This window comes from Corvus cornix, chromosome 23 (genome assembly GCF_000738735.6).
Source record: "Corvus cornix cornix isolate S_Up_H32 chromosome 23, ASM73873v5, whole genome shotgun sequence".
In the NCBI taxonomy this organism is placed as follows: Eukaryota; Metazoa; Chordata; class Aves; order Passeriformes; family Corvidae; genus Corvus; species Corvus cornix.
In genome coordinates, this window is record NC_046352.1 from 3,815,401 (window position 1) to 3,842,918 (window position 27,518).

The 27,518-nt window shown below is 54.7% G+C and overlaps 1 protein-coding gene across 1 annotated transcript; it reads right to left on the minus strand.

The window, feature by feature from the left end:
• Positions 1 to 1,987: 1,987 nt before the first annotated feature.
• Positions 1,988 to 23,316, minus strand: IGF2BP1 (insulin like growth factor 2 mRNA binding protein 1). The gene is given in 16 exon segments (XM_039564716.1): positions 1,988 to 2,660; positions 3,594 to 3,707; positions 3,802 to 3,933; positions 4,474 to 4,548; positions 4,659 to 4,775; positions 5,506 to 5,628; positions 6,579 to 6,714; positions 7,823 to 7,945; positions 8,124 to 8,258; positions 8,868 to 8,962; positions 8,964 to 9,141; positions 10,359 to 10,422; positions 10,700 to 10,751; positions 11,289 to 11,337; positions 21,883 to 21,943; positions 23,142 to 23,316. Coding segments are annotated over 16 exon segments (1,722 nt in total). The 3' UTR covers positions 1,988 to 2,567.
• Positions 23,317 to 27,518: the final 4,202 nt, after the last annotated feature.

Sequence of the window (27,518 nt, forward strand, 5' to 3'; positions counted from 1 at the left end):
CGTCCTGCAAAATTAATCCTAAATTTGCTTTTTGGCCCAAATTCCCACTTTTTTGCCTCATCTGGGAACCACCCAGCTTTTCCTCCATCACCCTTCTCCCTCAAAATTCATCTTCATTTCGCTTTTTCTCCCAAATTCCCACTTTTTGGCCCCTCCCAGGGCTTGCTCCCAGCTTTCCTTCCACCACCCCTCTCCCAGTCCATCCCAATTTTCCTTTCCCTCCCTCCCTGCTCCGATTTTGGGGGGAAAACCGTTGGAAAATCCCCGTTTTCGGGGCTGGAATCGCAGCAGAATCCCTGGAGCCCAGACCTGGCCGGGGGCGGCGGCACCTCCTGACCCTTCCCAGAATATTCCACATCCCAAAAACCCAAATCCATGGAAAATCCCTCCGGGAGTGCCGGGGATCAGCGGCCGCTGCCGTTCCCGCGGGTTTGGCTTTTTCCTCTCCCGGGAACGGGGATTTTCCTGCACAAAGGAGGGAATTCGGGGCATTTTCCTTCTTTTTGCCCTGAAATCGGGAAAAAGCCCAAAGCCCATCGCCTCCAGCCCCGACGCCAAAGCTCGGGAATTCCTCCCCGCTGGAGGAGGGGGATGGGAATGAGGAGCCCCAGGGGGGGCCAGCTTTGAGCAGATCCAAAATTCCCTGGGGCTTTTCCTCCCCCTCTCCAGCTCCATCCCTTCCGCATGGAATTCCCGGGTTCTGATGGTGGAGATGAGGATGAATTCCATGGGTTTTACCAAAAAAAGGGAATTTTTTTTGCCTTTTTTTCCTGGTTTTTTTTTTTTTTTTTTTTTGCTTTTTTTTTTTTTTTTTGTTTGTTTGTTTTTGGTGGTTTTATTGCTGTTCCCGGCAGGAAAAGCCAAAGCTTTTCCCGGGATAAATCTGCCTCATCCCTAGGAAAGGTCGTCACCTCCACAGCGGAAATCACCGGGAAAAATGGGGAAAATGAGGGGGAAACAAGGGAAAAATGAGGGAAAAATGAGGAAAAAATGAGGAAAAATTGAGGGAAAAATTGAGGGAAAAATGAGGAAAAAATGAGGAAAAATGAGGAAAAAATGAGGAAAAAATGAGGAAAAATGAGGAAAAAAATGAGGAGAAAATGAGGAAAAAATGAGGAAAAAAATGAGGAAAAATGAGGGGAAATGAGGAAAAATATGAGGAAAAAGGTCACGTGTCCCACTCCTGCCAGAATTCCATAGGCTTCCATAAAAAATAAAATGTAAAGGAAATCATTTCTGAGCTACTCTAAACTGGGAAAAAAACGTTCAAACAATGGAAAGAGGGGGAAAAATCCTGGAAAATCCAGGTTTTCCTGGCTTTAAAGGCTTTCCAAGGCACTGCAGGGAGGGAGGGAGGGAGGGGGAATTTCCCGCCCGTCCCGTGGTGCTCCCGAGGGATCCCGGATCCATTCCGGGGGAATTTGGTGGATTTTGGTCCCAGTGGATCCAATCCCAGCACAGGAGGGTGGAAATCCACTGGGATTTGTCTTGGAGGAAGGAAAATTGGGATAGGGAAGAAAGTAAAATGGGGAAAAATAAAAAAAAAGGGGAGGAAAAATTGAGGAAAACAGAGGAAACTAAAAATGGAGGAGAGTAAAAAAAATAGGGAAAAAATCGGGAAAAATTCATAAAAAATAGGGAAGGAAAACAGGGAAAAATAGGGAAAAGGTAAAAAGAAGTGAAGTGAAATGAAATGAAATAAAATAAAATGAAACAAAAATGAAATTAAATGAAATTAAATAAAATAAAAATTTTAAAAAATGAAATGAAATGAAATAAAATAAAATAAAAATGAAATGAAATAAAAATGAAATAAAATAAAATAAAAATGAAATGAAATAGGGGAAATAAAATAAAAGGGATAAAATAAAAAAGGGGAAAAAATAAAATCGGGGAAAAATAGGGGAAAAGGTAAACTAAAATATGGAAAGAAATATTTAAAAAACAGGGAAAAAAGGTCAAAAAGAAACCAGGAAAATCACGGAACTGGGAAGGAGCAGCACAAAGGCAGCGCCCCACAAGGAAGGGCAGCGGTTCCCTGGGAATGGCCCTGGGAATCCTGGGAATGGCCCTGGGAATGGCCCTGGGAATGGCCCGCAGCCAGGGAAGGAGGGAAGGAGGGCCGGGGAGCCCCGGGATGGCTCCTCCAGAGGGGACGGGAACGGGAACGGAACGGGAACGGAACGGGAGCAGCGCTGCTCATCCCGGAGGGCCGCGGGATTCCCGCCGGCCCCGCCCAGCCCTGCGAGCCAATGGAAGCGCCGTGATCCCACGGGGGTCGGAATTCCCAGTGGAATTCCCGGTGCCGCTGCTGGAAGTGGTTCCCAGTCCCACTGCGGGGTGACATTCCCAATCCCTGCGGAAGCGATTCCCGATCCTGTGGAAGCGATTCCCGATCCCTGTGGAAGCGATTCCCGATCCCTGTGGATTCCCAGTCCCTGTGGATTCCCGATCCCTGTGGATTCCCGATCCCTGTCTCCCTGCGGTTACTGATTCCCAGGCACTCCGAGCCCGGCCTGGCTGGGCCGTGTCCTCGCTCTCCCGGGATCTGGGGATCCTTGGGGTCCCTATTTCCTCCGGGATTGGCTCTGGCTGCTCTGGCCCTTCTGGTGCTGCTGCTTCACCTGCGCCAGGATGTCCCGGATCTTGCGCTGAGCCATCTGGGAACGACAGGCAGGGATTCATGGAATGCTGCAATCCCATCCCATCCCATCCCAGCCCTCGCTGTCCCAGGCCGCTCCCAGCCCCGTCCAGCCTGGCTTTTCCCATCTCAATTTCCCAATTAAACCCCTTTCATTCCCAGTTTCCACCCAAGTCCAGGTGCAGCTCCTATCCCAGGGCTCTCCCGTGTTTTTCCTGGGAATGACGGGCGGGATTGATGAGATGACGACCAAAAATGAGCTCTTTGAGCAACGCCAAAGCTTTGGATCCTGCCCACGCAGTCGCTGGTGGGAATTTAATTATGGGATTCCCAGACTGGTTTGGGTTGGAAGGATTTAAATCCCATCCCATTCCAGCCCCTGCCCTGGACAGGGACACCTCCCACCATCCCAGGGTGCTCCAGCCTGGCCTGGGACACTGCCAGGGATCCAGGGGCAGCCACAGCTTCCCTGGGAATTCCAGCCCAGCCAGGAATTCCTCCCCAGTGTCCCACCCATCCCTGCCCTATTCCAGTGGGAAGCCATTCCCTGGGTCCTGTCCCTCCATGCCCTGTCCCCAGTCCCTCTGCAGCTCTCCTGGAGCCCCTCCAGGCCCTGCAAGGGGCTCCGAGCTCTCCCTGGATCCTTCCCTTCTCCAGGTGAAAAATCCCAAATCTCCCAGAACTGCAAAGCACGGGGGGATCCCTGAGACCTCAGGAAAAGGGAAACGACCTCGTTTGCCATGGAAAATGCTCCAGTGTCCAGCACGGCCACCAGACGTCTCCCAGACATCCCATCTTCCATGTTCTAGTCAGGTTTGGGATTGACGCTCCCACATCCCAAACAGCAGCCATGCCCAGCAGCCAGGCATGGAATAAACCATTCCCAGGAGGATTCCCACGGGGACAACCCTGGAGAAGCCCTGGAGAGCTCCCGCAGCTGCCGGCGCTGTACCTGGCTGGCGTAGAAGTGCCCGATGATCTTGACGATGACCTGCTCGTTCTCGTCCGGGGTCTGCTCCCGCGGCACCACCACCTCGGCCGCCGTCAGGTTCTGCAGCTCGTTCACCTGCGGGGCACCGACGGCGTCAGCCCCGCAGGAAAACCCCGGCTGCTTCCCGGGAATTCCGCCCCCGGGACGTGCTCCTCCCGTCCCCACTCACGGTCTTGCCGCCCTTGCCGATGACCCGGCCGGCGGCCGAGGCCGGCACGCGGATGTGCGTCTCCAGCTTCACCTCCTCCTTCGGCCCGAAGAAGTTCTCCTCCTTCAGCTTCCCATAAATCCTGCCCTGGGCCTGGAGAAGGGATGGAGTCAGGAAGGTCCCACCCTGAGATCCATCCCTGGATGGGGCAGCGTCCCATCAAATCTCAGTCCTTTGGAATTTGGAAAACTGAGGAGAAATGTCACGTGTCCCGTTCCCACCGGAATTCCATAGGCTTCCGAATAAAGTAAAATTTAAAAAGAAATTGTTTCCGGGCTACTCTAAACTGGAAAGAAAACCACTCAAACAACAGAAAGAGGGGAAAGAATTCCCCTGGGAGAGCTGATCCTGGGATTACCCAGCTGCGGATTGGGGGGTTCAGAGCTGGGGTCACCCCCCTGCCCTCTCTCACAGGGGACACCCCGAAGCCCCCGGCCTGGTGGCAGCACAGGGAGCTCCACCCCCGGATTTGGGCTGGATTTGGGCTGGGGCATCATCCTGTAAAATCTTCAGAATTCCAAACCCTCTCAGCCCCTGGGAGAGCCCCGATCTAAATTAGGGGCTCAGTTGGGGTCACCCCCCGCCCTCCCTCACAGGGGACACCCCGAGCTCCCCGGGGTGGTGGCAGCGCACCTTGAACTGCGCCTCGGGCGGGCCGGTGATCACCACCATGCGCACTTTGGAGTCCGGCGTCTCCGGAGGCGCGATCTGCAACAGGACGGACACGGCGCTACAGCCCCACCCGCGCTTCCTGGGGGCTTTTCCTGGGAAAAATGTTCCTAACTGGGGACAAAAGGGCCCCCGAGGGACGGCCCCACCTTGATGGAGGCGCTGGCGAAGCGCGAGAGCTGCTTGATGTGCTGGCCCTTCTTGCCGATGATGGCCCCGACCGCCTGCGCCGGGATGAAAACGTGCACGGTCTCCTGCTCCGGGGGCTGCGGGAATGGGATCGGGAGGCAGGGTCACTGTTTGGGGTCAGTGCCACCATTTGGGGCTCCCTGTCACCATTTGGGGGTCAGTGTCACCATCGGGGGGGTTCCTGTCACCATTTTTGGGTCGCTGTCACCATTTTTGGGTCACTGTCACCACTTCGGGGTCACTGTCACCATTTTGGGGTCACTGTCACCATTTGGGGGTTCCTGTCACCATTTGGAGGGTTCCTGTCACCATTTTGGGGTCACTGTCACCATTTTGGGGTCACTGTCACCATTTTGGGGTCGCTGTCACCATTTGGGGGTTCCTGTCACCATTTTTGGGTCGCTGTCACCATTTTGGGGTCACTGTCACCATTTGGGGGTTCCTGTCACCATTTGGAGGGTTCCTGTCACCATTTTGGGGTCACTGTCACCATTTTTGGGTCACTGTCACCATTTGGGGGTTCCTGTCACCATTTTGGGGTCACTGTCACCATTTGGGGGGTTCCTATCACCATTTCGGGGTCACGGTAACCATTTTGGGGTCCCTGTCATTTTGGGGTCCGTGTCACCATTTTTGGATCATTGTCACTCTCCTACTCCCCAGTGATGCCCACACCTCTCCCACGGGGCTGAGCCACCCTCAGCGCCTTTCCCACCACCTTTCCCCCAGATGACTCCAGCCCGTCCCGCCTCCCTGCCCATCCCGGGGGAGTTTTCCATCGGGAATATCCCGAGCGGGGTCACCCACCATGAAGGAGCTGTAGGGAGCGGCCCCGGAGACGCTGCTCGGGGGTGGCGGCACCGCCGTGGAGGAGGCCGGGAAGAGCCCGACGGCGGCCAGGTTCAGGCCGGGAATGAGGTGGGATTGTAACTGAGGGGAAAACAAACGGGGATTTGGTCAGGAATTGTAACTGAGGGGAAAACAAATGTGGATTTGGTCAGGAATTGTAACTGAGGGGAAAACAAACGGGGATTTGGTCAGGAATTGTAACTGAGGGGAAAACAAACGGGGATTTGGTCAGGGATGGTAACTGAGGGGAAAACAAACGGGGATTTGGTCAGGAATTGTAACTGAGGGGAAAACAAATGGGGATTTGGTCAGGGATGGTAACTGAGGGGAAAACAAACGGAGATTTGGTCAGGGGTGAGGTGGGATTGTGGCTGAGGAGAAAACAAATGTGGATTTGGTCAGGAATTGTAACTGAGGGGAAAACAAATGTGGATTTGGTCAGGAATTGTAACTGAGGGGAAAACAAATGGGGATTTGGTCAGGAATTGTAACTGAGGGGAAAACAAACGGGGATTTGGTCAGGGATGGTAACTGAGGGGAAAACAAATGGGGATTTGGTCAGGGATGGTAACTGAGGGGAAAACAAACGGGGATTTGGTCAGGGATGGTAACTGAGGGGAAAACAAATGTGGATTTGGTCAGGAATTGTAACTGAGGGGAAAACAAACGGGGATTTGGTCAGGGATTGTAAGTGAGGAGAAAACAAACACGGATTTGGTCAGGGATGAGGTGGGATCGTAACTGAGGGGAAAACAAACGGGGATTTGGTCAGGAATGAGGGGGGATTGTGGCTGAGGGGAGAACGAGATCAGGAATGAGGTGGGATCGTAACTGAGGGCAGAAATCAGCATGGATTTGATCAGGAACGAGGGGGGACTGTGACTGAGGGGAGAAAGGAGATCAGGAATGAGGGGGGATTGTGGCTGAGGGGAGAAAGGAATGGGGATTGGATCAGGGACGAGGAGGGGTCGTGACTGGGATCAAAGGGGTGTTCTGGGGTCGCCGCCCCGGCCAGGCCCGGCCCCACTCACGCTCATGGCGGCCACGTCGTTCTCGTAGGCCTCCCGCACTTTCTTCATGATCTCCTGCTCGGCGCGGCAGCAGCTCTCGGGGGAGCCCTTCACCGTGATCGTCCTCTCGGGGTTGTACAGGGTCAGGTCCTGCAGCCTGAGGGGGGACATCAGCACCGGGGGCACGGGGACACGGCTGGGGCAGGGATGGGGACATGGCCGGGGAAGGGGATGGGGACACAGCCAGGGCAGGGATGGGGACATGGCCAGGGCAGGGATGGGGACACGGCTGGGGCAGGGATGGGGACACAGCCAGGGAAGGGATGGGGACACAGCCAGGGCAGGGATGGGGACATGGCCAGGGCAGGGATGGGACATGGCCAGGGCAGGGATGGGACACAGCCAGGGAAGGGATGGGGACACAGCCAGGGCAGGGATGGGGACACGGCTGGGGAAGGGATGGGGACACGGCTGGGGCAGGATGGGACACAGCCAGGCAGGGATGGGGACATGGCCAGGGCAGGGATGGGGACATGGCCGGGGAAGGGATGGGGACACAGCCAGGGCAGGGATGGGGACACAGCCAGGGCAGGGATGGGGACACGGCTGGGGCAGGGATGGGACATGGCCGGGGAAGGGGATGGGGACACAGCCAGGGCAGGGATGGGGACACAGCCAGGGAAGGGATGGGGACACAGCCAGGGCAGGGATGGGGACATGGCCAGGGCAGGGATGGGGACACGGCTGGGGCAGGGATGGGGACATGGCCGGGGAAGGGATGGGGACACAGCCAGGGCAGGGATGGGGACACGGCTGGGGCAGGGATGGGGACACGGCTGGGGCAGGGATGGGGACATGGCCAGGGAAGGGGATGGAGACATGGCCAGGGCAGGGGATGGGGTTTGAGCCGGGGGGTTCTCTCTGCCTTCCCCAAAAATGGGGTTTTACAGGAAAATCCCAGTTCTGGACACCAAACTGGGCAGTGCTGAGAGCTGCAGCCCCGAAAGGGCGGGAGGGGACAGCAAAGAGGTGGGGACACTACAGAGAACACTGAAGGAATAGGGAAGGAACCTCAAAGGGATGGAGAAGGGACCCCAAAGGGACCCCAGAGGGGATGGGAAAAGGGAGTACAGAAAATCCAACACCAAAGTTTCCCGAGAGAACTTTGGGGACTAAAACCTCTCCCCCCACTCCCATCCTCATCCTCCTCCCCCACCCATCCCAGAGTGAGGAATTCCCGCCCCGTTTCCCGGGGGAATCCTTACGAGGAGATGGTGATTTTGGTCTCCGTGTCCTGCTCCACCTTCTTGAGGTTCCGGCCCTCTTTGCCGATCAGGCGCCCCACAAAGTTGTTGTGGGCCAGGATTTTCAGCGGCACCTCCTCAGCCCTGGGAACGGGAACGGGGGGAAAACCCCACAGGAGGGATTGTGGAAGCAGGGAAAGGAGGGGTTGGCACAGAGGGATGGGGGAAGCTCAAACCCCATCACTTGGAGTCCCCAAACACGAAATTCCTGCACCACGGAGCCCGGGGCAGACCCTGGGGTGGGATCCGTGGGAATTCTTACGTCTTGGTGTCCTTGGCCTCCTTCTGCATGATGTCCAGGATCATCCTGCAGGCGGCTGAGCAGCCCTCGGGCGTGGAGTGGATGCTGATGGCTTTTTCTGCCGCTCCCGCGTTCTCCTTCCGGTGCACGTCGATCCTACAAAAACTCGGGATGGGCCCTGGGAGCGGCTCCCTGGAGCTCCCGCTCTGCCCTAAATTTGGAATTGCACCCAGGAAGGCAAGAGGAGGGAACTGTGGGCTGGATATCCTGCAGGGATGCGGGGCCTGGGAGCTCAAATCCCAAAAATCCGAACGGGATTTTTAACAGCGGGAGGGATTGAGGGATGAGCACCCAACTGGGGTGGGATGGAGTGGGATGGGATGGGATGGGATGGAATGGGATGGGGTGTCCACCACCTCGTATCCCAAAGAAATCCTTCCTCGGGGGATAAATCCTTCCTTGGTGGGGATAAAGGGCTCCTGGGGGTATAAAGGGTTCCTTGGGGGATAAACCCTTCCTTGGGGGATAAAGAGCTCCTTGGGTGCCAATACAAGCTCGGGAGCCAAATCCAGTAGGGAGAAATCCCACAAATTTATGTCCAGTGCAACCACTTGGGTCCCAGCCCAGCCCTTGCATGGGGAGACACGGAGAGAAGCCTGAGGGCCGGGGCAGGGAACAGCGAGGAGGAGCCACAAATCCCATATTTCCTAAAAATAACCCCCAAAATCCCAGCGAGGCAGAAAAATTCCGGGCAGAGGGACTCACTTGGACTGGGTCTGCTTGGTGATGTTGCGGATGGTGGCCCCCTCCTTGCCGATGATGGCCCCCACGAACTGGGTGGGCACCAGCAGCCGCAGGGGGCACGTCCAGGGGGGGCTGCTTGGGGGGAGCCCCCGCGGGCGTGGGGGAGCCGGGCCTGGCCGCGCCCCGGGCCCCGAAGGCCCTGCGGCCGTTCTCCGGCCCCGGCTGCTCGTCCGGGATGTAGGAGACCTTCAGCGCGTGGTTCTCCAGCTGGTGCCCGTTCAGCTTCGTGATGGCTCTGGGGAAAGGGGGGGAGAACGCTCGGAGCTGGGGTTTGCGGGGCCATCGAGCGGCGGATCGGCCCCAAAAGGGACGGGGTCTGCCATGGGGAGCAAGTTTTATGGGAGAAGGGAAAAGCGGCAGCAGGAGCTGGAGGGAATTCCCAGGAATATTTTAAGGGGAGCGTCTCCCAAAACTCCCATGCAGGGAGTGGTTCCCGAATTTCCTCTGGGGGACTGTGGGGAGAGATCGCAAATCCCTGGCCCGGTGTTCCCGTAATTCCCAGATCTCCGCTGAGGGACTGAGTGAGAGCTCCCGAATCCCTCTCCCAAAATTCCCATACGGGGAGGGATTCCCAAATCTCCGCTGAGGGACTGAGTGAGAGCTCCCGAATCCCTCTCCCAAAATTCCCATGCAGGGAGGGATTCCCAAATCTCTGCTGAGTGAGAGCTCCCGAATCCCTCTCCCAAAATTCCCATGCAGGGAGGGATTCCCAGATCTCCCCTCTCTCCTGAGGGGTTGAGTGAAAGATCCCGAACCGCTGTCCCGGTGTTCCCACGAGGCAGTGATTCCCGAGCCTGCGGGATTGAGATCCATCCCGAATCCCGTCCCGCGGGAATCCCGGGATGCAGGAGCCGGCAGCTGTCGGTAGATGGGGCTGGCAGCCAGAGGAGGAGCCGCTCTCTGCTCTCCGCATTCCCTCCCACATTCCCGGCTCCAGGAATTGGGCACCGACTCCGTTCCGGCAAAGAAAATTCCCTAAACTAACCCCCAAATTCCCTAAAAGTGGCAGGACTGAGGTTTTCCGTGGTGTGAAGGGAGCAGGGGAAGGTGCGGGATGAGGGAAAAAGCAGGGAATGGTCTCCGAGTCTCCCACCGAGAGCTCCTGGGATATTTCTCCCCATGATTACTTTTTCTGGAGGCAGAATTCCCGAAATCATGGAAGCCCAGGGAAATCCCCACTTCTGCTCCAGCGAAAAGTTCAAGTTTTACTCCCTGAGCTGCTGAGAAAACCCCAAAAACTTGGAATTCCAAAAACTTGGAATTCCTTCCAAAGGCGAAGGAAAACCAATTGGATTTAAGGGGTGTCCTCAAGGGTTTGCTGGTTTTAGCCAAAATTTCGGGATTTGGGAGTGATGGGATCCCAGCACTGGAAATCCTTGTTCCTACAGGCGGGGCAGGGAGGAGATCCCGGATTCCCGGATTCCCAGATTCCCGGTTTCCCAGGGCACTCACTGCCGGGTCTGCTCCCGGTTGGCGTAGGTGACGTTGACCACGGCGGTCTCGCTGTCCGTGTTCACTGTGGGAATTCGGGAAAGGAGGCAGGAATTAGGGAAAAGGAATCAGGAATTAGGAAAAGGAATCAGGAATTAGGAAAAGGAATCAGGAATGAAGGAAAAGAATCAGGAATTAGTACAAAAACCTCAGCTCAAACCCCCCAAAAACCCCTGGGATGAGGGATGAATCCCCTCAGGATCTCCCCAGCGATTCCCAAGCAGGTTTTTCCAGGCTTTATTCCCTCCTCCCCCTGAAACGGGGCAGAAATTCCCAAAATCCAGATTTTATTCCCGTCCTACCTTGCTCGCAGTTTTCCACGGTGCCGTACTGCGCCAGCAACCCATCCAAAACCTGGGAAAAGCGGGAAAACCATCCCGATTTACCTCGGGATATGCAGGGAAATCCCATCCATCCCTAAAGGCAGCGCTGCCGTCATTAGGATCGTTAAGAATTCCCAAGCAATTAAGGCCGGGAAGCTCCAGGACGCTGCTGGACCAAGGTCGGAGCCAGCGGGGGGGGAAAGCAGAGCCAGGGAAAAATCCCAGCGGGAAGCGAGGATCCGTTTTATTCCCTCTACAATGGGGAAATCACAAACACCCCGGAATTCATGGGGATTCCGGAATAATTAATGGGGATTCCGGAATAATCAACGGGGATTCCAGAATTCATGGGGATTCCGGAATAATTAATGGGGATTCCGAGCGGTGTCGCTTTCCTCGCCCCCATCCTGGGATTTCCCCCCTGTAATGGGAGAGGAAGGGGGGTAATTAAGAGCCAATTAATGACAAAGAGGAGGGAAAATCGACTCCGATCCCGAGGATGGAATCCTGGAGAGAGGGAATTAGGGAATTAGGGAATTAGGCCTGGAGCTGCATCCGCTCCTCTTACCTCCCATCGCAGCTGCGGCGGGATGTTCCGGATCTGGATTTTCCGGCTCCTGGAAGGATGAAAAAAGGGGGATTTTGGGGTGGAGCTGCTGCACGTCCACGGATCAGAGCGAGCCTCGGAATTCCGTGTGCTCCGGGGATTCCCGGCGGCTCTCAGTTCGTGATGGGGCCGGAATTGTGCCGGGAGCGAAATTCCGGGATCCCTCCGGCACCACTCGGATCCGCGGGCTGGATGTGACTTTTGCCAGGTTAAACGGGAGGATGGCGAAGGAGCAGAGAGGGACGAGGAGCCGCCCCTCGGGATGCCGGCGGCGTCATTCCCGTGTCCCACTTCTCTCCGGCACGGCTCCTGACCCCGGCTGCTCTCCGGCTGCTCCCAATTTTGGCTCTTCCCAACTCCCTTTCCCCAAAATAGCAGCTCCTGGTTTAATCCTGAGCCCAAATTTCCCCGGATCCTGATCCGAGCAGCTGCTGGGGACAGCTGGGAACAGCCTTGGGATCATCCAGAGCCTCCAGAACCCCAAATTCCTGCGGAAAGGGAGCGACGCCTCAAGGTGCCCAAAAATGGGGATTCAAAGATATCCCTAAAATCCCTGCCAGGCCACACCGGAGCAGCTCCAAGGAACAGGGATGGGCATCCCGAAAAAGCCCCGGATCCCAGGGAGGCAGAATCCCGCTGGAGCCCAGAGCAGGTTCCGGGATTGAAACTTTGGAAGCTCCCAGGGGAAGCTCTGGAAGTCGGGATCCCCCCGGATGCATCCCCAGGGATCTCCTTCACTGGGAATCCGCTGGGAATTCCCTGCAGTGTCCCGGCACGGGGGCAGCAGCCGGAGCAGGGACCTGGCCGGGATCGAGCGGGGTCGGCGCCGATGGAAAAGCGGCTCCGGCACATCCCGGAGCGTCCCTGCCCTTTTCCACAGGGAATTCTCACTTTGAGGCACAGAACCCGTCCCCGCTGGATGGCAGCGGCTCCTCCCTGGCGCCGGGGGACATCCTGCCTCTCCCACTCCTCTTCCCAAAAATGTTTCGGCCACAGGTCCCAGCCGTGATTTGCCCTCTGAGGCAGCGAAATGTGGGAAATTACAGGAACCCCACGGAAACCCCACGGGAATCCCATGGAAACCCCACGGGAATCCCACGGAAACCCCACAGGAATCCCACAGGAACCCCATGGGAACCCCACGGGAATCCCACAGGACTCTCCAAACCCCCCTTCTCCTCGCCGTGCCCCGAGGACGATTCCAGCCGTCCCCCAGATTCCCCAAATCCATCCATGCCAAAGGCAGCAGCTGCAGCCAGGACAAATTTCCCGGTGATAGAGAGGGGAACGGGATGAGCTGGGGATGAGCTGGGGATGAGTTCGGGATGAGTGATGAGATCGGGATGAGTTTGGGATGAGATCGGGATGAGTTTGGGATGAGATCGGGATGAGTTTGGGATGAGATCGGGATGAGATCAGGATGAGTTTGGGATGAGTTCGGGATGAGTCTGGGCAAGCCCGGCTGTTTTCCGTGCTCTTCCCACTGCAGTTTGCCGACGGAGCGGGAGGCTCTTCCCGGTGCTCCCAGCCTGCCCCAAAGCTGAGCCCGGGGGGTTCTCCAGGTCCCCCCTCTCTGAGAGATTCCCATTCCTGCAGGAAAATCCCAAATTCCAGCTCCCAAACAGACCCCAGAGGCGGTGCTGGCTGGACCATGAACATTCAGGAAAACATCCCGCGGCCGTCGGTGAAAATCCCAAAAACCGGGAGGTTTAAAGGCAAAGCTTCTCCCGGAGCAGCTGCTCAGCCCAGCTCGGATCCCAGAGCGCTTCCCAGATCACCCCACAGCGCCGGGATTTCCCGCTCCATCCCCGATCCCTGGATAAGAACCGGGATTTCGGCTCCCGCCACCAGGAACGTTCCACGTTTCGGGAGCAGCCGGAGCAGAGAAAATCCCAAAAGCGGATCCCAGTCGCTGCCTCCCTCCGGGAATTGCCTCGCCCAGGGATCCCAAATCCCATCCGTCTGCTCCAGTTCCTGGGCGGCTCCCAAAATGCTGGAATTCCTGGCTAATTGAGCCTCATTATCCGGGTGATTGACAGCTGTCAATCATCCATCGCACCATCGGTAGCTGTGCTCGCTGGCACTGTGCCTGCGGGAGGGAGCAGGAGCCGCCCGGGGGCTCCGGCCTGGATGCGATCCATGAATCCCAAGGAATGTTTAGGATAAGGATTGACAGCCCTGGATAAAAGGGAAAATCCCCAATTCCAGCCCTTTTCCCCAACTCCCGGCAGGTGAAGGCTCCAGGAGTTTGGGAATCCTCCAGTCAGGAATTATTGGGATTGTTTAATTAGGACAGGTTAATTAGGATGGATTAATTAGGATGGATTAATTAGGATTATGGAATGGCAGGGAGCTCCCTGCACAGCCAGGGCTGATCCCACAGCTCCGGAATCCTGCAGGAATCAAGGCAAAGCCGGAGTTTTGCTGGTGAAATTCCAGGAAAAACGTGGAGCTGGGATGGAGATCGGAGCCTCTCCCTGCTCTGCTCTGCCCCTCATCCACACAAAATCCCGGAATTCCCAACGTTCGGAAAATCTTTCGGCACCGAACACAACATTTCCCAACGCACCGAGAAGGGAAAAGGCAGGAATTCCTTTGGATCCGCCCCCTCGGCACCGTGGGGGGACGGAGCAGGAGCTGGGGGGGCCGGGAAGAGCCGGAATTTCCCTGTGGGAACAGGTGGATCCCAAATCTGCGGGAATCCGAGGACATCCCGACAGTCTGGGTTTTCCAGGAGCGCTCGGAGCCGGGCACTGATGGGAACACGGAGCTTTGATTCCGCTCCAATCCCAGCTGGAAAAACCCGGCTCCAACTGGGGGGGGAGAACCCGGCCCTGGGAGCCGTTCTGTGGGAATTCTGTTCCCTTTTTCTTTTGGAATTCTGTTCCCAATTCCCCTCTCCTCCATTCTCTGATCCCGGGAGCCGCTCCCTCGGGATCTCCCTGAACCTTGGAAGAACCCCAGAACCGTGGCGGGGGGGCCCAAACTTCCCGTTTTTTCTGCCCCAATCCGTTGCCCGGGAATCTCCGGCGCTGTTTGCCCACGGAAAAGCCCCGGCGAGGATCGCGCGGGATGGATCCCACCGGGCTCCGTGGATCCCGGCCAGCTCCCGGCGCTTCCCTGCCTGGAGCCCATCCCGAGCCCATCCCGCTGCCTCATCCCTAAGCCCACGCCCGGAGCTCTCCCCGCGGGTCCGGGGGCGTTTTCCCGGCCGGGTTTGCTCCGGAGCGTTCCGGTAGCCAGGGAAAGTTTGGAATTCCAGCTCCGCTCCGGAGCGTCCATCCCAACAAAGCACCCAAACCATTCCCGACGCATCCGACGCTTCCCACGGTCGGATTCCTTTCGGTCGCTTCAGTTCCTCTCTTTTTTCTTTTCCAGGCAGGAATTCTGCTCCCCCCACCCAGAGCCGGGATGTTCCCGCTCCGGGGTCGCTCCCATCCCATTCCCAGCTCCTGCCCCCTCACTTGCAGCCACATTCCCAAGGAACTCCCCCTGCCCCTCGGCTTTCACGGATTCCCAGCTCCTGCAGGGAAGTTCCTCCGGGGAACGGTGGCAGAGCGGGATCGGCCCGGGATGGGGGATGGAGGATGGAGGATTCCCAAAGCTCTTCCCAACACACCTGGATAGCCCAAGATCTCCCCTTGGAAAAGGCTCCGGGATCCAAAGCTCGGCTGGAATCTCTTGGGATGATCCCAGAACAAAACCAAGCCCAGGGAAGGGGACCCGAGCCAAGGAATTCCCTGTGGGAATGGGACACGAGGAATGGGCTGTTCCTGATGGGAATGGGACACGAGGAATTCCCTGTTCCCAATGGGAATGGGACACGAGGAATTCCCTGTTCCCAACGGGAATGGGACACGAGGAATGGGCTGTTCCCGATAGGAATGGGACACAAGGCAGGGAATTCCCGGTGGGAACGGGACACGAGGAATTCCCTGTTCCCAGCGGGAATGGGACACGAGGAATGGGCTGTTCCCGACGGGAATGGGACACAAGGAATGGGCTGTTCTTGATGGGAATGGGGCACGAGGAATTCCCTGTTCCCAACGGGAACGGGACACGAGGAATGGGCTGTTCCCGATGGGAAGGGGACACGAGCCAGGGAATTCCCGGTGGGAACAGGACACGAGGAACGCGCTGTTCCTGACGGGGATGAGCCACAAACGGCTGCAGGATCCCAACCTTCCCAAGCCCCTTTCCAGAAGGAAAAATCCAGCAGTTTTCCATGTAAATCCCGATTTTTGTGTTAAATCCATCGATTCCAAGCCGGGACAATTTTCCGGAGGCTGGAGCGGAACCAGAGTGGGATCAGCTCCCGCTCCCGAGGCTTTTCCATGGAAACACGCCAGGGTTTCGGGGAAAGGAGCCCAAAACAACCCCTGAAATTCCCTTTCCCAGCAATTCCCAGGGAAACCCACGGAGTGAAACTTCCCAAACTTCCCGCTGTATCCCGGGATTCCTGCAGGAACCAGGAAAACCTCCCGGCCCCAAAAGCCCCAGGATAACCTGGAAGCAACCCCCAGCAAGGATTTCCAGGCAGAATTCCCTGAAGGATTCCCACGTTTCCTGGGAATGCCGCCGGGATAACTCCGCTCACCCCTGGGATCGGGATCAGGATTCTCCTTTCCTCAAATTTGGGTTTTCATCCCAAAAAAACCCCCCCATTCCTGGGGAGGAGACAATTCCCGAGCTGCTGCAGGCGCTTCCCATCCAAATCCAGCCCGGAATCCGGGAAGGGGCAGCAGCTCAGCCCCATCCCTGAGGGAATTTTCTCCCGTTTTCCCAGATTTTTTAGCCTTTTCTGGGAAGAGATTTCTGCTCCCACTCCGGAGCCTCCTGGATTCGTCCCACACTTCCAGCGGGGCAGGATGAGAATTCCCAGGTGCTCAGGGACTCTGAGGATGGGGAAACCCTGGAATTTCCTCATCCCAGTTGCTTCCCAGTAGCCCCCAGTTTGGCAGCTTCCCACCCCCAGATCCACCCGGAATGGCAGATTTGGGAATTCACATCCCAGTTTAAGCTTTGAAATTCCTTCAGTTTGGGTAAAAATGGGAATTTTCCCCTAAAACTTTTCCCAAAATTCCCTGTGGAGCAAAGAAACCCCGAACAGAGCCCTTGGAAAAGTTCCTCAAACCTCCAAAGAGCTTCTTCTCCAACAAAAACTTGGAATTTTCAGGTTTCACCTCCTCATTTTTTTGGGAAGCGGCAGCTCCCAAATTTAGGGAAATTCCATCCAGTTTTGCCCCTTTTCTCCATAAAAACCAGCGGGATGGTTTAAAAGAGGCGGAAAAATCCCAAATCCCACCTGGATCCGAGGCACCTCCCGCTCCCAAACCCAGCAACCCTGGAAAAGCAGCGGAAAAAGCCCCAAAAAAAGTCAGGAAAAGGAGCTGGGGTCCCTCATCCAACCTGGATTCTCCCCAAAACCCCTCCCAAAATGCCTGGAAAACTTTAACGCCGCCGGGAATTTGGGCTGGAAGGGGCAGGAATCTTCTTTTATTTTTTGGGAATTTTTTATTTAAATCCCTAAAAGTCCCAGTTCCCAAAGGGAGGAACTTTCCCCCTTTCCCTCAGCCTGGGCTTCTTTGCCTGAGCTTGAACCCAAATTTCGACCCAGATTCCATTGGAAACCCCGGCTCAACCCCTGCAATTCCCACCGAAATTCCCAAAATCCCATCATTTCTCCTTCTCCGACTCCAGATCCTCCAAATCCCTCCTCCGTGGCTTCACAATTCCCAAGTTTTCACCGAAATCTCCCTTTTTTGAGACATTTCCCCCACATTTCCCACGCAGGAAGAGGGGAAATAAAGGAATTTTCCTCACTTTTGCCCATTCCCAACTTCCTTTTCCTCTCCCCGCTATCCCAAATTTCATGGAATTCTCTCCCTTTTCACCCTCAGGAACGAAATTTATGGAAAAATCCTTCACCATTCGTTCAATTTTTTCTCTTTTTTTGGGGCTGAAAATCATCAAAACCTCGGAATTCCCAAATTATTTCCGTCCCCGGAGGTGTAAAACCGGGAGCAGCCGGAAGCTCCCGGGCAGAAAAAAGGAGAAATTTGCCTTAAATTCCTCTTTTTCCCCCCGGAATTTCCCATTCTCCAGCCCAGCCTGGCCGGAAGGGAAAAGGATCGGATTTAGGGATTCCAGCCCAAAACCCATCGGAGCTTTTCTGGGGCGTGGAAAGAAAGATCCACGTCCCTGAGCCCGTTTTTGGGTTGGTTTAGCTCATTTTTGGGTTGGTTTAGTTCATTTTTGGGTTGTTTTAGCTCATTTTGGGGTTGTTTTAGCTCATTTTTGGGTTTATTTCATTTTTGGGTTGTTTCAGCCATTTTTGGGTTGTTTTAGTTCACTTTTGGATCATTTTAGTACATTTTTGGGTTTATTTCACTTTTGGGTTATTTAGTTCATTTTTGGGTTGGTTTAGCTCATTTTTGGGTTGGTTCATTTCACTTTTGGGTTATTTCATTTTTTGGTTTATTTCATTTTTGGGTTGTTTTAGCTCATTTTTGGGTTGTTTTATTTCATTTTTGGGTTTATTTCACTTTTGGGTTGTTTAGTTCATTTTTGGGTTGGTTTAATTCATTTTTGGGTTGGTTCATTTCACTTTTGGGTTGTTTTAGTTCATTTCTGGGTTGTTTCAGCCCATTTTGGGGTTTATTTCACTTTTGGGTTGTTTCAGCCCATTTTGGGGTTTATTTCATTTTTGGGTTGTTTTAGCTCATTTTGGGGTTGGTTTCAGCTCATTTTGGGGTTTATTTCATTTTTAGGTTGCTTCAGCCATTTTTGGGTTGTTTTAGTTCACTTTTGGGTCATTTTAGTTCATTTTTGGGTTTATTTCACTTTTGGGTTGCTTTAGTTCACTTTTGGGTTGTTTTATTTCATTTTTGGGTTTATTTCACTCTTGGGTTGTTTTATTTCATTTTTGGGTCATTTTAGTTCATCTTTGGGTTCATTTTTGCCCATTTTTGGTTTTTTTTCATTTTTGGGTTGTTTCAGCCCATTTTGGGGTTTATTTCATTTTGGGGTTCATTTTTGAGTCATTTTAGTTCATTTTTGGGTCGGTTTTGCCCATTTTTGGGTTGTTTCAGCCCATTTTTGGGTTTAGTCCATTTTTGGGTTGTTTTATTTCATTTTTGGGCTGCTTTAATTCACTTTTGCGTTGTTTTGTTTCATTTTTGGGTTGTTTCAGCCATTTTTGGGTTGTTTTTGTTCACTTTTGGGTTGGTTTTGCCCATTTTTGGGTTCTTTTAGCTCATTTTTGGGTCATTTTAGTTCATTTTTGGGTTTGTTTCAGCCCATTTTTGGGTTGTTTTATTTCATTTTTGGGTTGGTTTTGCCCATTTTGGGGTTGTTTCAGCCCGTTTTTGGGTTTATTTTCCAGCAAATCCAACCCTCACCAGGGGGAAAAAAAACCCCCAAATTTTGGGCTGAAAAGTGGCAAAACAAAGGAGCCCCACTCGCCCTCAACCTGAATTCAGCATTTTTCGTTAGGAACAATTAATTCCAGGGATTTCCCTGGGTAAAATCAGGATTTTTCCGGTGGGAAACATCAGATTTGAAGGGAAATCCAAGGAAAAAAAGCTGAATTTGAGGCTTTTTCCAGCATTTCCCTGCTCTGCGCTGAGCTTTGCTGCCACCACAGCAATTAATAATAATAATAATAATAATAATTTAATTACAACTCCAATCCACGCCCAGAGCACAACCCCGTGAGGGGCTGGAAACCCCCTTCCCATTCCCATTTTTTCCCCCATCCCAAATCCGACCCCAATCCCTAAATCCCAACCAAAATCCCAGAATTTCAACTTCTTTTCCTCTCAAGAATTTTCGCTTTTTCAAACTTTTCTGGCGACTCAGACGAGGAGGATTTGGAAGATTTTTTGGGATACAAATCCCAAGTTTTCCCATCGAACAAAATCCAAGAAGCAGCAGCTCCCCAACAGCAACAAAACTCTGGGAACGACCCCAAATTCACCTGAAAGCTCCTTTTTGCTGAGAAAACCCCATTTTTAGCAATATTTTTCCTGATTTAACACTTCCGAGCGATCCCACTGAAACAATTCCTGCTGCTCGCCAAAATAATTTGAAGATTCCCAGGAATTAATCCACAATAAATCAATTTATTCCTCTGGGAGCCACTCACCCCAAATCCCTTTTTTGGTGCCATTTTAACCCATTTTAGGTTGATTTTTTTTTTTTAATTATTTTTTTCTGCTGAATTTAGGAGAGGTTTTAAAAAAGGGGGAATAAAGCAGCAGGAAAGAATTCCTTGGAATTTGAAGGCACGAATTCATTCAGAGCACCCAAATTAAGGTTTTTTTAACGCTTTTTTCCACTTCAACCTAAAGAAAAACCCAACTTTTGGGGGTTTTTTTGCAGGTTTTGTTTTAATGAACGAACCGGGAAGGGCAGCGCCGCTCCTGACTCGTTTTCCCACATTTTTAAAGGGATAAAAAAAGGGGGGGAAAGAAGAAGGAAAAAAAAAAGCATCTCCTGTTTTGGGGGAGGGGAAAGGGGAGGATTTCTGCTCTCGGAGCCTCCGACCCACCCGATCCTGCCTCCCTTAACCATTTCCTGCTCCCCGCGCGTCCCAGCTGGAAAATCCAGGCTGGAAAACGAGAAAGGAGAGAAAGATTAAAAAAAAAAAACCAATCCAAACCCCCCCAAAAACCCCAAACCCCTCCCTTGAGGGAGCCGCTGCCTCTTCCCGGGATTGGGGGGATCCCAAATCCCCCAAATCCCCCCCAGAAATCCCCTTTGCAGCACCCGAGCTTGCCCAGCTCGGGGCAGCGGCCCCAAAATCGCCTCTTGCCCACCCAGAAGCACCAAACGCATCCCAAAAGTGCGCCCGGGACGCTCCCGAAATCCCCCAAAATTCCCTCAAAACGCCCCCGGAGGGAAAAGTGGGAAAAGCGGCGCTGGCCCTTTAAGAGCAGCCCCGGAGTGGGGGGGCGCGGGGTGTTCATTTTAACCCCAAAAAAACCCCAAAATGGGATTTTAGCGCCCAATCCAAGGCACGGCGTTTTTAGGGACACCCGGGAGCAAAACCGATCCCAATCCCAAAATATTGTAGAAGTTCCCCCGTTCCCCAGCCCTCCCTGAAACCCCAAAACCCGGAGGAATATTCCCATTTCCAGGGAATTCCGCGTGGGGCAAAGGGGGCAGAAATCCGCTCCTCCCTCCCCAAATTATTGATTACCCAAAGAGGGGGGAGGGGGGGAATAAATAAAAAAAGAGCTTTTCCTGGTTTTTTGAAGGGATATTTTGTTACTTTTCATGGAATTCCATCCCAATATCCTCCCCCCTCCCCCGATCCCTGGATGCCGAAGCCGCGGCGAGGCGCGGGAACAAAAATCATCGATCGCGAGGCGCCGGGGGAGGGGAGGGGGGGAAAATGAATAAAAATTATGATTATCCCACGAAAATCGGGGAATCCGGACCGGGAAAAAGCTCGGAGGAATTCCGGGCTGGATTTGGGATCAGCCCGTTGGGATCAGCCCCCGCCGCGCTCCTCGCGAAGTTTGAGGCGAGGCCAAAGGGGGCGATCCCAAAACGGGGCAGGAAAGGGATGGAAAAGGTCGGGAAAGGAGGGATTTGGGGAAGTTTTGGGATGGGAAGAGTTGGCGTCGTCCCCTCCCTCTTTCCCCTTTGGAAAAGGCGCCTCCCGTCACGTGGCGATGGATTTGGGTCCAACGTGGACTCTTTGGGATCGGGGATTCCTGGAGTTCGGGAGGGAAAAGGGAAAGGAGAGGGGGGGGGGGAATTTCTGGGGGGAAAACCCGAAATCCAGGAAGGATTTTCGGGAATTCTGGCGGGGCCGGAGCGCGGGGAGGCTTTTCCAGAGCTCTCCCAGCTCCAGCCGGGAACAACAAAGGGCCAAGGAAGATGGAGATGGGATGGGCTGGGCACGGCGGCGGGAGAAGGAAAGCCCACGGAAAGCCCAAAAACGGCGCTTTTCACCCCAAAACCCAAGGAATTCAGCCAGGCTTTAAATCCCTGCCCGGCCGCGTGGGGTTTTTATTCCTTTCTCGCCATCCATCCCCAGCAAAATTCACTTGGTTTGAAGCAATTTTTTTTTTTTTTTAAATTAATTTTTGAAATTTTGACTTCCTCCAGACCAAAGGATCTCCCCCATTTCCCAGCCCAGGAGCCAAGAGGAGCCGGGAAATTCTTCCAGTGCCACAAGTTTGAAAATCCCAAGCCAAAGGCATCCATCACCCTGGGCCGCTGGGTGGAGAATTATTTATTTCACCTTTTTTATTATTTCTTTCTTTCCCTCTTTTTTTTTTTTTTTTTTTTTTAATAAAAAACTGGCCGAGGAAGTTTTCTTTGCCAAAAAAAATTTAAATGAATTCATGAAATGTTGAAAGAATTAATTAAACTCGCCTCGCTGGGGACGAACCCGAGCCCAAAGCACTGACACCTCTGTGTTTTACACGTTTTAGGTGTAAATTTTTGCCTCTTTTCTCTCGTATTTTTTACACCCCCCCCCCAACAGAAATCAATAATTACGGTGATAACAATTAAAAATCAATTAAAACGCTGTCGTTACCTTTGCTTTTTGGGGACCGAGTGTTCGATCTCGAGCTGCTTTCCGTGGAGCTCCACTTTTCCTAAAAACAAAAATGTGCCTGGGTTTGAAAATCCGGGACGAGTGGGCAGGAAAAGCTTGGGATAAACAGGAATCATGCCGGGAAACCTCCCCAAATTCCCCCAAATTCCACCAAATCCATCCCCCGGCTCCTTCACAAGTGGATTTTTATGAAATGCGAGCCTGGCTCCAAGTGGGAGTGGTGGCTCTGGACAACGTTCCTTAGGAATATTTAATTCCTCACTTCAGCCTGGAAGGGAACGAGGGATGGGATTTGGGACTTTTGGGTGGATTTGGCGAATTCCCCCCTTTCTTTCAGCCCTCCAGGAAAAGTCCTTGGGGCAGATTCCCTCCCCCTTTCCCACCAAAAGGCTCCAAAATCGGGACTCCACGGCAGGAATGGATTTCTCTTGGAAAATGGAGCGGGCTCTCCTCGCTGCTGGCTGATTCCACGATTCTTAATTTCATTTATTTTTGGGGGCAGTGAGGAAGAAGAGGAAGAAGAAGACGGGCAGAGCGCGGCTGGAGGAGCCCGGGGTGTGGGGGGGGGGGGAGATGGAGAAGGGGCCAAAAAAACCCCTTCAAAAACCTCCCAATTCCCAACATTCTCCCAAATTCCCCCTTCCCAGAGCTTTCCTCTGTGGCTGCTCGCAGCATGGCGACCTCGCGCTCCCGCACACACCACACGCCCCAGGAACCCCGGCTCGAATCAAAATGGCCAAAGTCCCGCGGTGCCCAAAAGCCCCCGAGCCCGCCGGGGCTGCCGCTGCCGGGGGGACCCACGCGGGGCCCGGGGTCGCTTTGTGCCCCCATCGCCCGCCGGGGCTCCCGGGGAAGGGACAAAAAGCGGGGCCACGGCTCGGCCCCGACGGGGACCCCGCGGTTTGTAGGGGAGGGAGAAGGGAGCGGGAGGGACCGAGGGGGCCGGGAGGGATCGAGGGGAACGGGAGGGATCGAGGGGAACGGGAGAGGGTCGAGAAGGATCCAGGGGTTCAGGAGGGACTGAGGGGAACGGGAGGGATTGAGGGGGTCGGGAGGTGTTGAGAAGGACGGAAGGAGGGTGAAGGGGGTCGGGAGGGGTTGAAGGGGGCGAGGGATTGAGGGGGTCGGGAGGGATCCAGGGGGTCGGGAGGGATCGAGGGGGTCGGGAGGGATCGAGGGGGTCGGGAGGGATCCAGGGGTCGGGAGGGATCGGGGGGGGGGCTCCTCCCGCGGCTCACCCGAGAAAGTTTCGATGGCTTTCATGGCCCACTGCTCGTCGGGGCAGTCCACAAAGGCATAGCCGGACTTGACGAGGAACTGGCCGCTGAAGGAGATCTGGTGCTCGGTGAAGACTTTCTCCAGCTCGGCCGCGGTGACGCCCTCGGGCAGGTTCCCGATGTAGAGCTTGTTCATGGTGCGGCTCCGGGGGGCTCCGCCGAGCGCCCGTCGAGCTCCGGCCGCGCTGCGCCGGGCCGGGGGCTGGGCTGGGCGGCTCCGCTTCGCCCCCCTCGCTTTTCCCGGCTTTTTTGCCTTTTTTTTTTCTCTCTTTTTTTTTTCCTTTTTTTTTTTTTTCTTTTTTTTTTTTTTTTTTTTTTTTTTTTTTCCGAGCGGATTTTTGTGCCGTTGGGGAGGGGGCGGCGGCCGCTGGAGGAGGAGGAGGAGGAGGAGGAGGAGGAGGAAGAAGAGGAGGGGGCGGCCCCGGCGGGCAGGGCGGTGGCGCCGGCGGCTGCGGGGCCCCCAAGTCGGCCCGAGTGGCACTCGAGTGTCACCGGACGCCTCTGGGCAGCCGGGGCACCGCCTCTAAATAAAACCGACCTGGAAAAAGGAGTGAAAATGTTTGCGGGAGGAAGCCACGTGGTGATGCGGGAGGGCCCGGCCCCCCGGGGGGAGGGGCCGCGGGGGGGAGGGGGCGGCCGCCACTTATTTATTTATTTTAATTGAATTTAAATACTCCGGCATTTCCCTCCGCGGGCGGGGGGCGCATCCTTCCCCCACCCCGTTCCCAACGCCGGGATCCCCCCCCACCCTCCATTCCCAGCCCCCCCCTCCCCACCCCGGGCCCGTCGGGGGCACTTTCCCATCTGCTGCAGCCCCCCGCCCCCACCGCGCCCCTCCCCCACCGCGCCCCTCCCCCACCCTTCCCCCGGTGCCTCAATGGGATTTTTCTGGGTGTAAAAAACTTCGGCATCAAAGGCGCCGGGAGGTCCCTGGCGCCGGGGCTTGGGGTGGGGGGGGGTCGCGCCGGGCTCGGCCCCACCCGCGCCCCCTCCCCCGGGGCTGCCGGGACCCCCCCCGGGCTGGGGAGGGGGATTGGCCCCGCATTGTTTTAATCCCCTCATGTGCAGCCCCCGGGGGAGGGGCGGAGGGGCCGGGGGCTGCTCCCGGCACAAAAGGGCCCCGCGCGGGCGGAGGGACCCTCCCGACGGGCAGGACGCGGGGTGGGGGCAGAGCTGCGACCCCCCCCATCCCTCCCTCTCTCCCTCCATCCCTCCCCGCTGCCTTTTCGGGAGACTTTTTATTTTTAGTCCGGAGCTGGGTTGAAAATAGCAGCGAGCCCACCCCCCCCCGGGCCGCCCCCCGCCTTCCCCGGCCCCGGCGGGGCGGGCGCGGAGCCCCGGGGGCACCGGGGGCACCGGGGCTGGGCCGGGGGCTCCGGGGGCGGCCGCGGCTCCCCCGCTCCTCCCTCCCTCCCTCCATCCTCCTCCTCCTCCTTCCCTCGCCCTCCGCTGCAAGTAGAGGCACGGAGCGGCCCCTCCGCGCCGCAATTAACTCTTAACGAGGGAAACTCTTAACGAGGAAAACTCTTAACGAGCAGAACTCGCTCCCGCCCGCGGCTCCGCTCAGCCCTCCCCCCCCCCCCCCCTCACTCCGCCTTCCGCCGGCCGCGGGAAAAAAAAAATCCTAAAAATGTTTAAAAATTCCCCAAGAGCCGCGTTTTGCCCGCGGAGGGATGGGCTGGGGTCCCGCGGCTCCGGGCGCGTTCCCCGCGCGGCTCTGCGCCCACCGCCCCAAAATCCGGGGGGTCCCCGCTGGGTTTGGGGGTCCCTCGGTGCTGCCCAGGTGGGACGTGCTGAGTTCCAGGGCGACTCCTTCTATTATCATCTCCATATTTATTCGTGGTTTTATTTTATTTTATTTTATTTTATTTTATTTTATTTTATTTTATTTATTTTATTTCCCCCCTCCTCCCCCGGCTGAGGAAGAGCCACGCGTGGAATTCGGCGCTCAATAAATAAATAAATTTGGTGCCACCCGGGACACCCGAAAGTGCCTTTTTACACCTCAAGAAAGAGCTGCACACGCGCCCCCCCAGGACTTGGAAAACTCATCAAAAACTCATCAAAAGGAACGATAAAAATCCTGGGAAATGGTTATTTAAAGGGAAAAACCTCCAGCTTTCCCTCCCGCAGCCGATCCAGGAGGTCACCCCGGGGTTTTTGGGGGTAATTCGGGGAAATTCGGGATCCCATCGCTCCCACTCGTGGAGCACCAAACGCATCCCAGCCTTTGCGGGAGCTCCGTGCGCCGGTCCCGGGCAATTCCAGGGTGCGATCCCAGCTCCAGAGGCGCAGGTGAGGAGAAGGCAGCGATGGGATCGCGGGGGAGGGGGAGGAAATTCCCTGCCCGAAAAGGGAATTCTGAGCTTTTCCCGGGTGGAAAACCCAGCAGGGACCCCCCCAAGAGCAGAGGGGGAATAAATGATCCGTTTGCAGCTCGGGATCCATCCCTGATTCCTGGCAGGAATCTGGGGTTGGGGTTGGGATTGGTTCGCAGCAGAAGGAGCAGAGCCCTGAGAAATGAAGGAAAAAACCGCAAAAAAGGGGGGAAAAAAACCCCCCAAACAAAGAGGGAAATCTTCGCTCGGGATCGGAGAGCAGCAGGGCTGTCATCAGCCACCCTCCTTCCCCTCGCGCAGCATTCCAGATGCCAGGAATTCCGGGAATGCGAGCGGCGGGGATGGAAGCAGGCAGGGCAGCGCTGCCCCCACCCCAAAATCCCCACCCCGAGAGGGAAACGCTCCCCCCTCCCCAGCCCCGGCTGATCCCGAGGATTTCCAGCCTCTGCAGCGGAATTCCAGAGGCAATTCCAGGCTGAGCAACAAGTCTGGCGCTGGGAGACCCCCCCGGGCCTTTCCTGCTGCCCCGGGATTTTCCTCGCTCAGGTTTTGGTTTCAAAACCCCCCCGGGAAGTGAAATTTTGGGGTGGATTTTGAGTTAAATTTCGGGGTATTCGTGAATTTTGCTGCCCCATCCTCCCCCCAGAACTGAGCTGCTTCCGATTTATCCCAGGAAAAGCTGATTTGGAGCAGAAGTTGGGATGGGTTTTTTTTAAGGATTGAAATCTGGGAATGAGGCAGGAATTTTTCCAATTTCTCCCCAGCTCCGGAGAGGTTTTGGTGCCGCTTTGGAGCTGGGGGGAATTCCTGAAGGGAGGAATTTGGGGCTGAAAAAAGCAGCTGAGATTTGCCCCAAAAACGGGGATTTGATCCAAACCCGTGGAATTCCTGCATCCTGCTGAAGCCTTGTGGATTTCAGGCAAAACAAAAAGTCTAAAATTGAAATTATTTTTAAGGCAGATTTGGTGTAAAAAGGAGCAGATTTTGTTTTTTTTTTTCCATCATTTATTTCTAATTTATTTATATATTTAACATTTATTTCTCATTTTTTATTACCTTTCCTGCCCTTATCATTTCAGTCTCTCTTTCATTGGATTTTTTGGGGTCTAATTGTTTTTTAATTCCAGTCTTTATTTTGGGCAATATCGAAGAAATCCCAGAAACTTTTCCTGTGGGGGAAAAAAAAAAAATCTTCATTTTTGGGAAGTTTAAAAAATCTTTATGAATTGTGAGGTGAGAAAAAAGGGCTGGGAGTGTTTGGGAAAATCCAAAGCCCATAAAGGAGGGAAAAACAGGAATAAATTCCAGGAGCAGGATTCCTTGGAAGGACAAATTTTTCCTTAAAACAAAATTAAGGTTGGGAAGGGATCCTTGGGAATGTCTGGGTGTTTGGAGCGTTATCCCAGCACTGGAATTCCGGAGCTCTGGCTCAGGGGTGGGAAGAGCCCTCAGATCCTTCGGGATTGGGAATTCAGGAGGATGGGAATGGTTGAACCTGGAATTTCCTCCAGGATCTGCCCCTTCCCAAAAATTTTGGTGCTTCTCATAAAAAGCAGCCTTGCCTTCCCAAGCAGCCCCATCCTGAAAAATCCCAGTCCTAAAAAAAATCCTGGGATCTCTTCCCAAGGGAAAAACCACAACCAAACCACCTCTGGCTTCCTCTCATCCCCATTCCTTGGGCTCTGGGTCTGGAGCTGCTTCCCAGATTTCCTGGGACACGAATTCCCCACTGGAAATTTGGGAAGTCCCAGAGAAATCCTCGAATCCTGACCAAAAAAAGCCACCTTGGATCATTTCAATTTCCCCCCCACCATGGGAATTGTTCCCTTTTTTGGGAGGGGTTTTCCCTCATTTTCCTTGGAAAGGGATAAACTCTAAAAGTGAGGAGAGGGAATTCCCGATCAGCACGGCCGGTGTTGGGAAAATCCCTTTTACTGGGAATTCTTTCCCTCAAAGTTGGAAATTCTCTGTGGGATGGATCCTGGCAGAGCTGAACTCC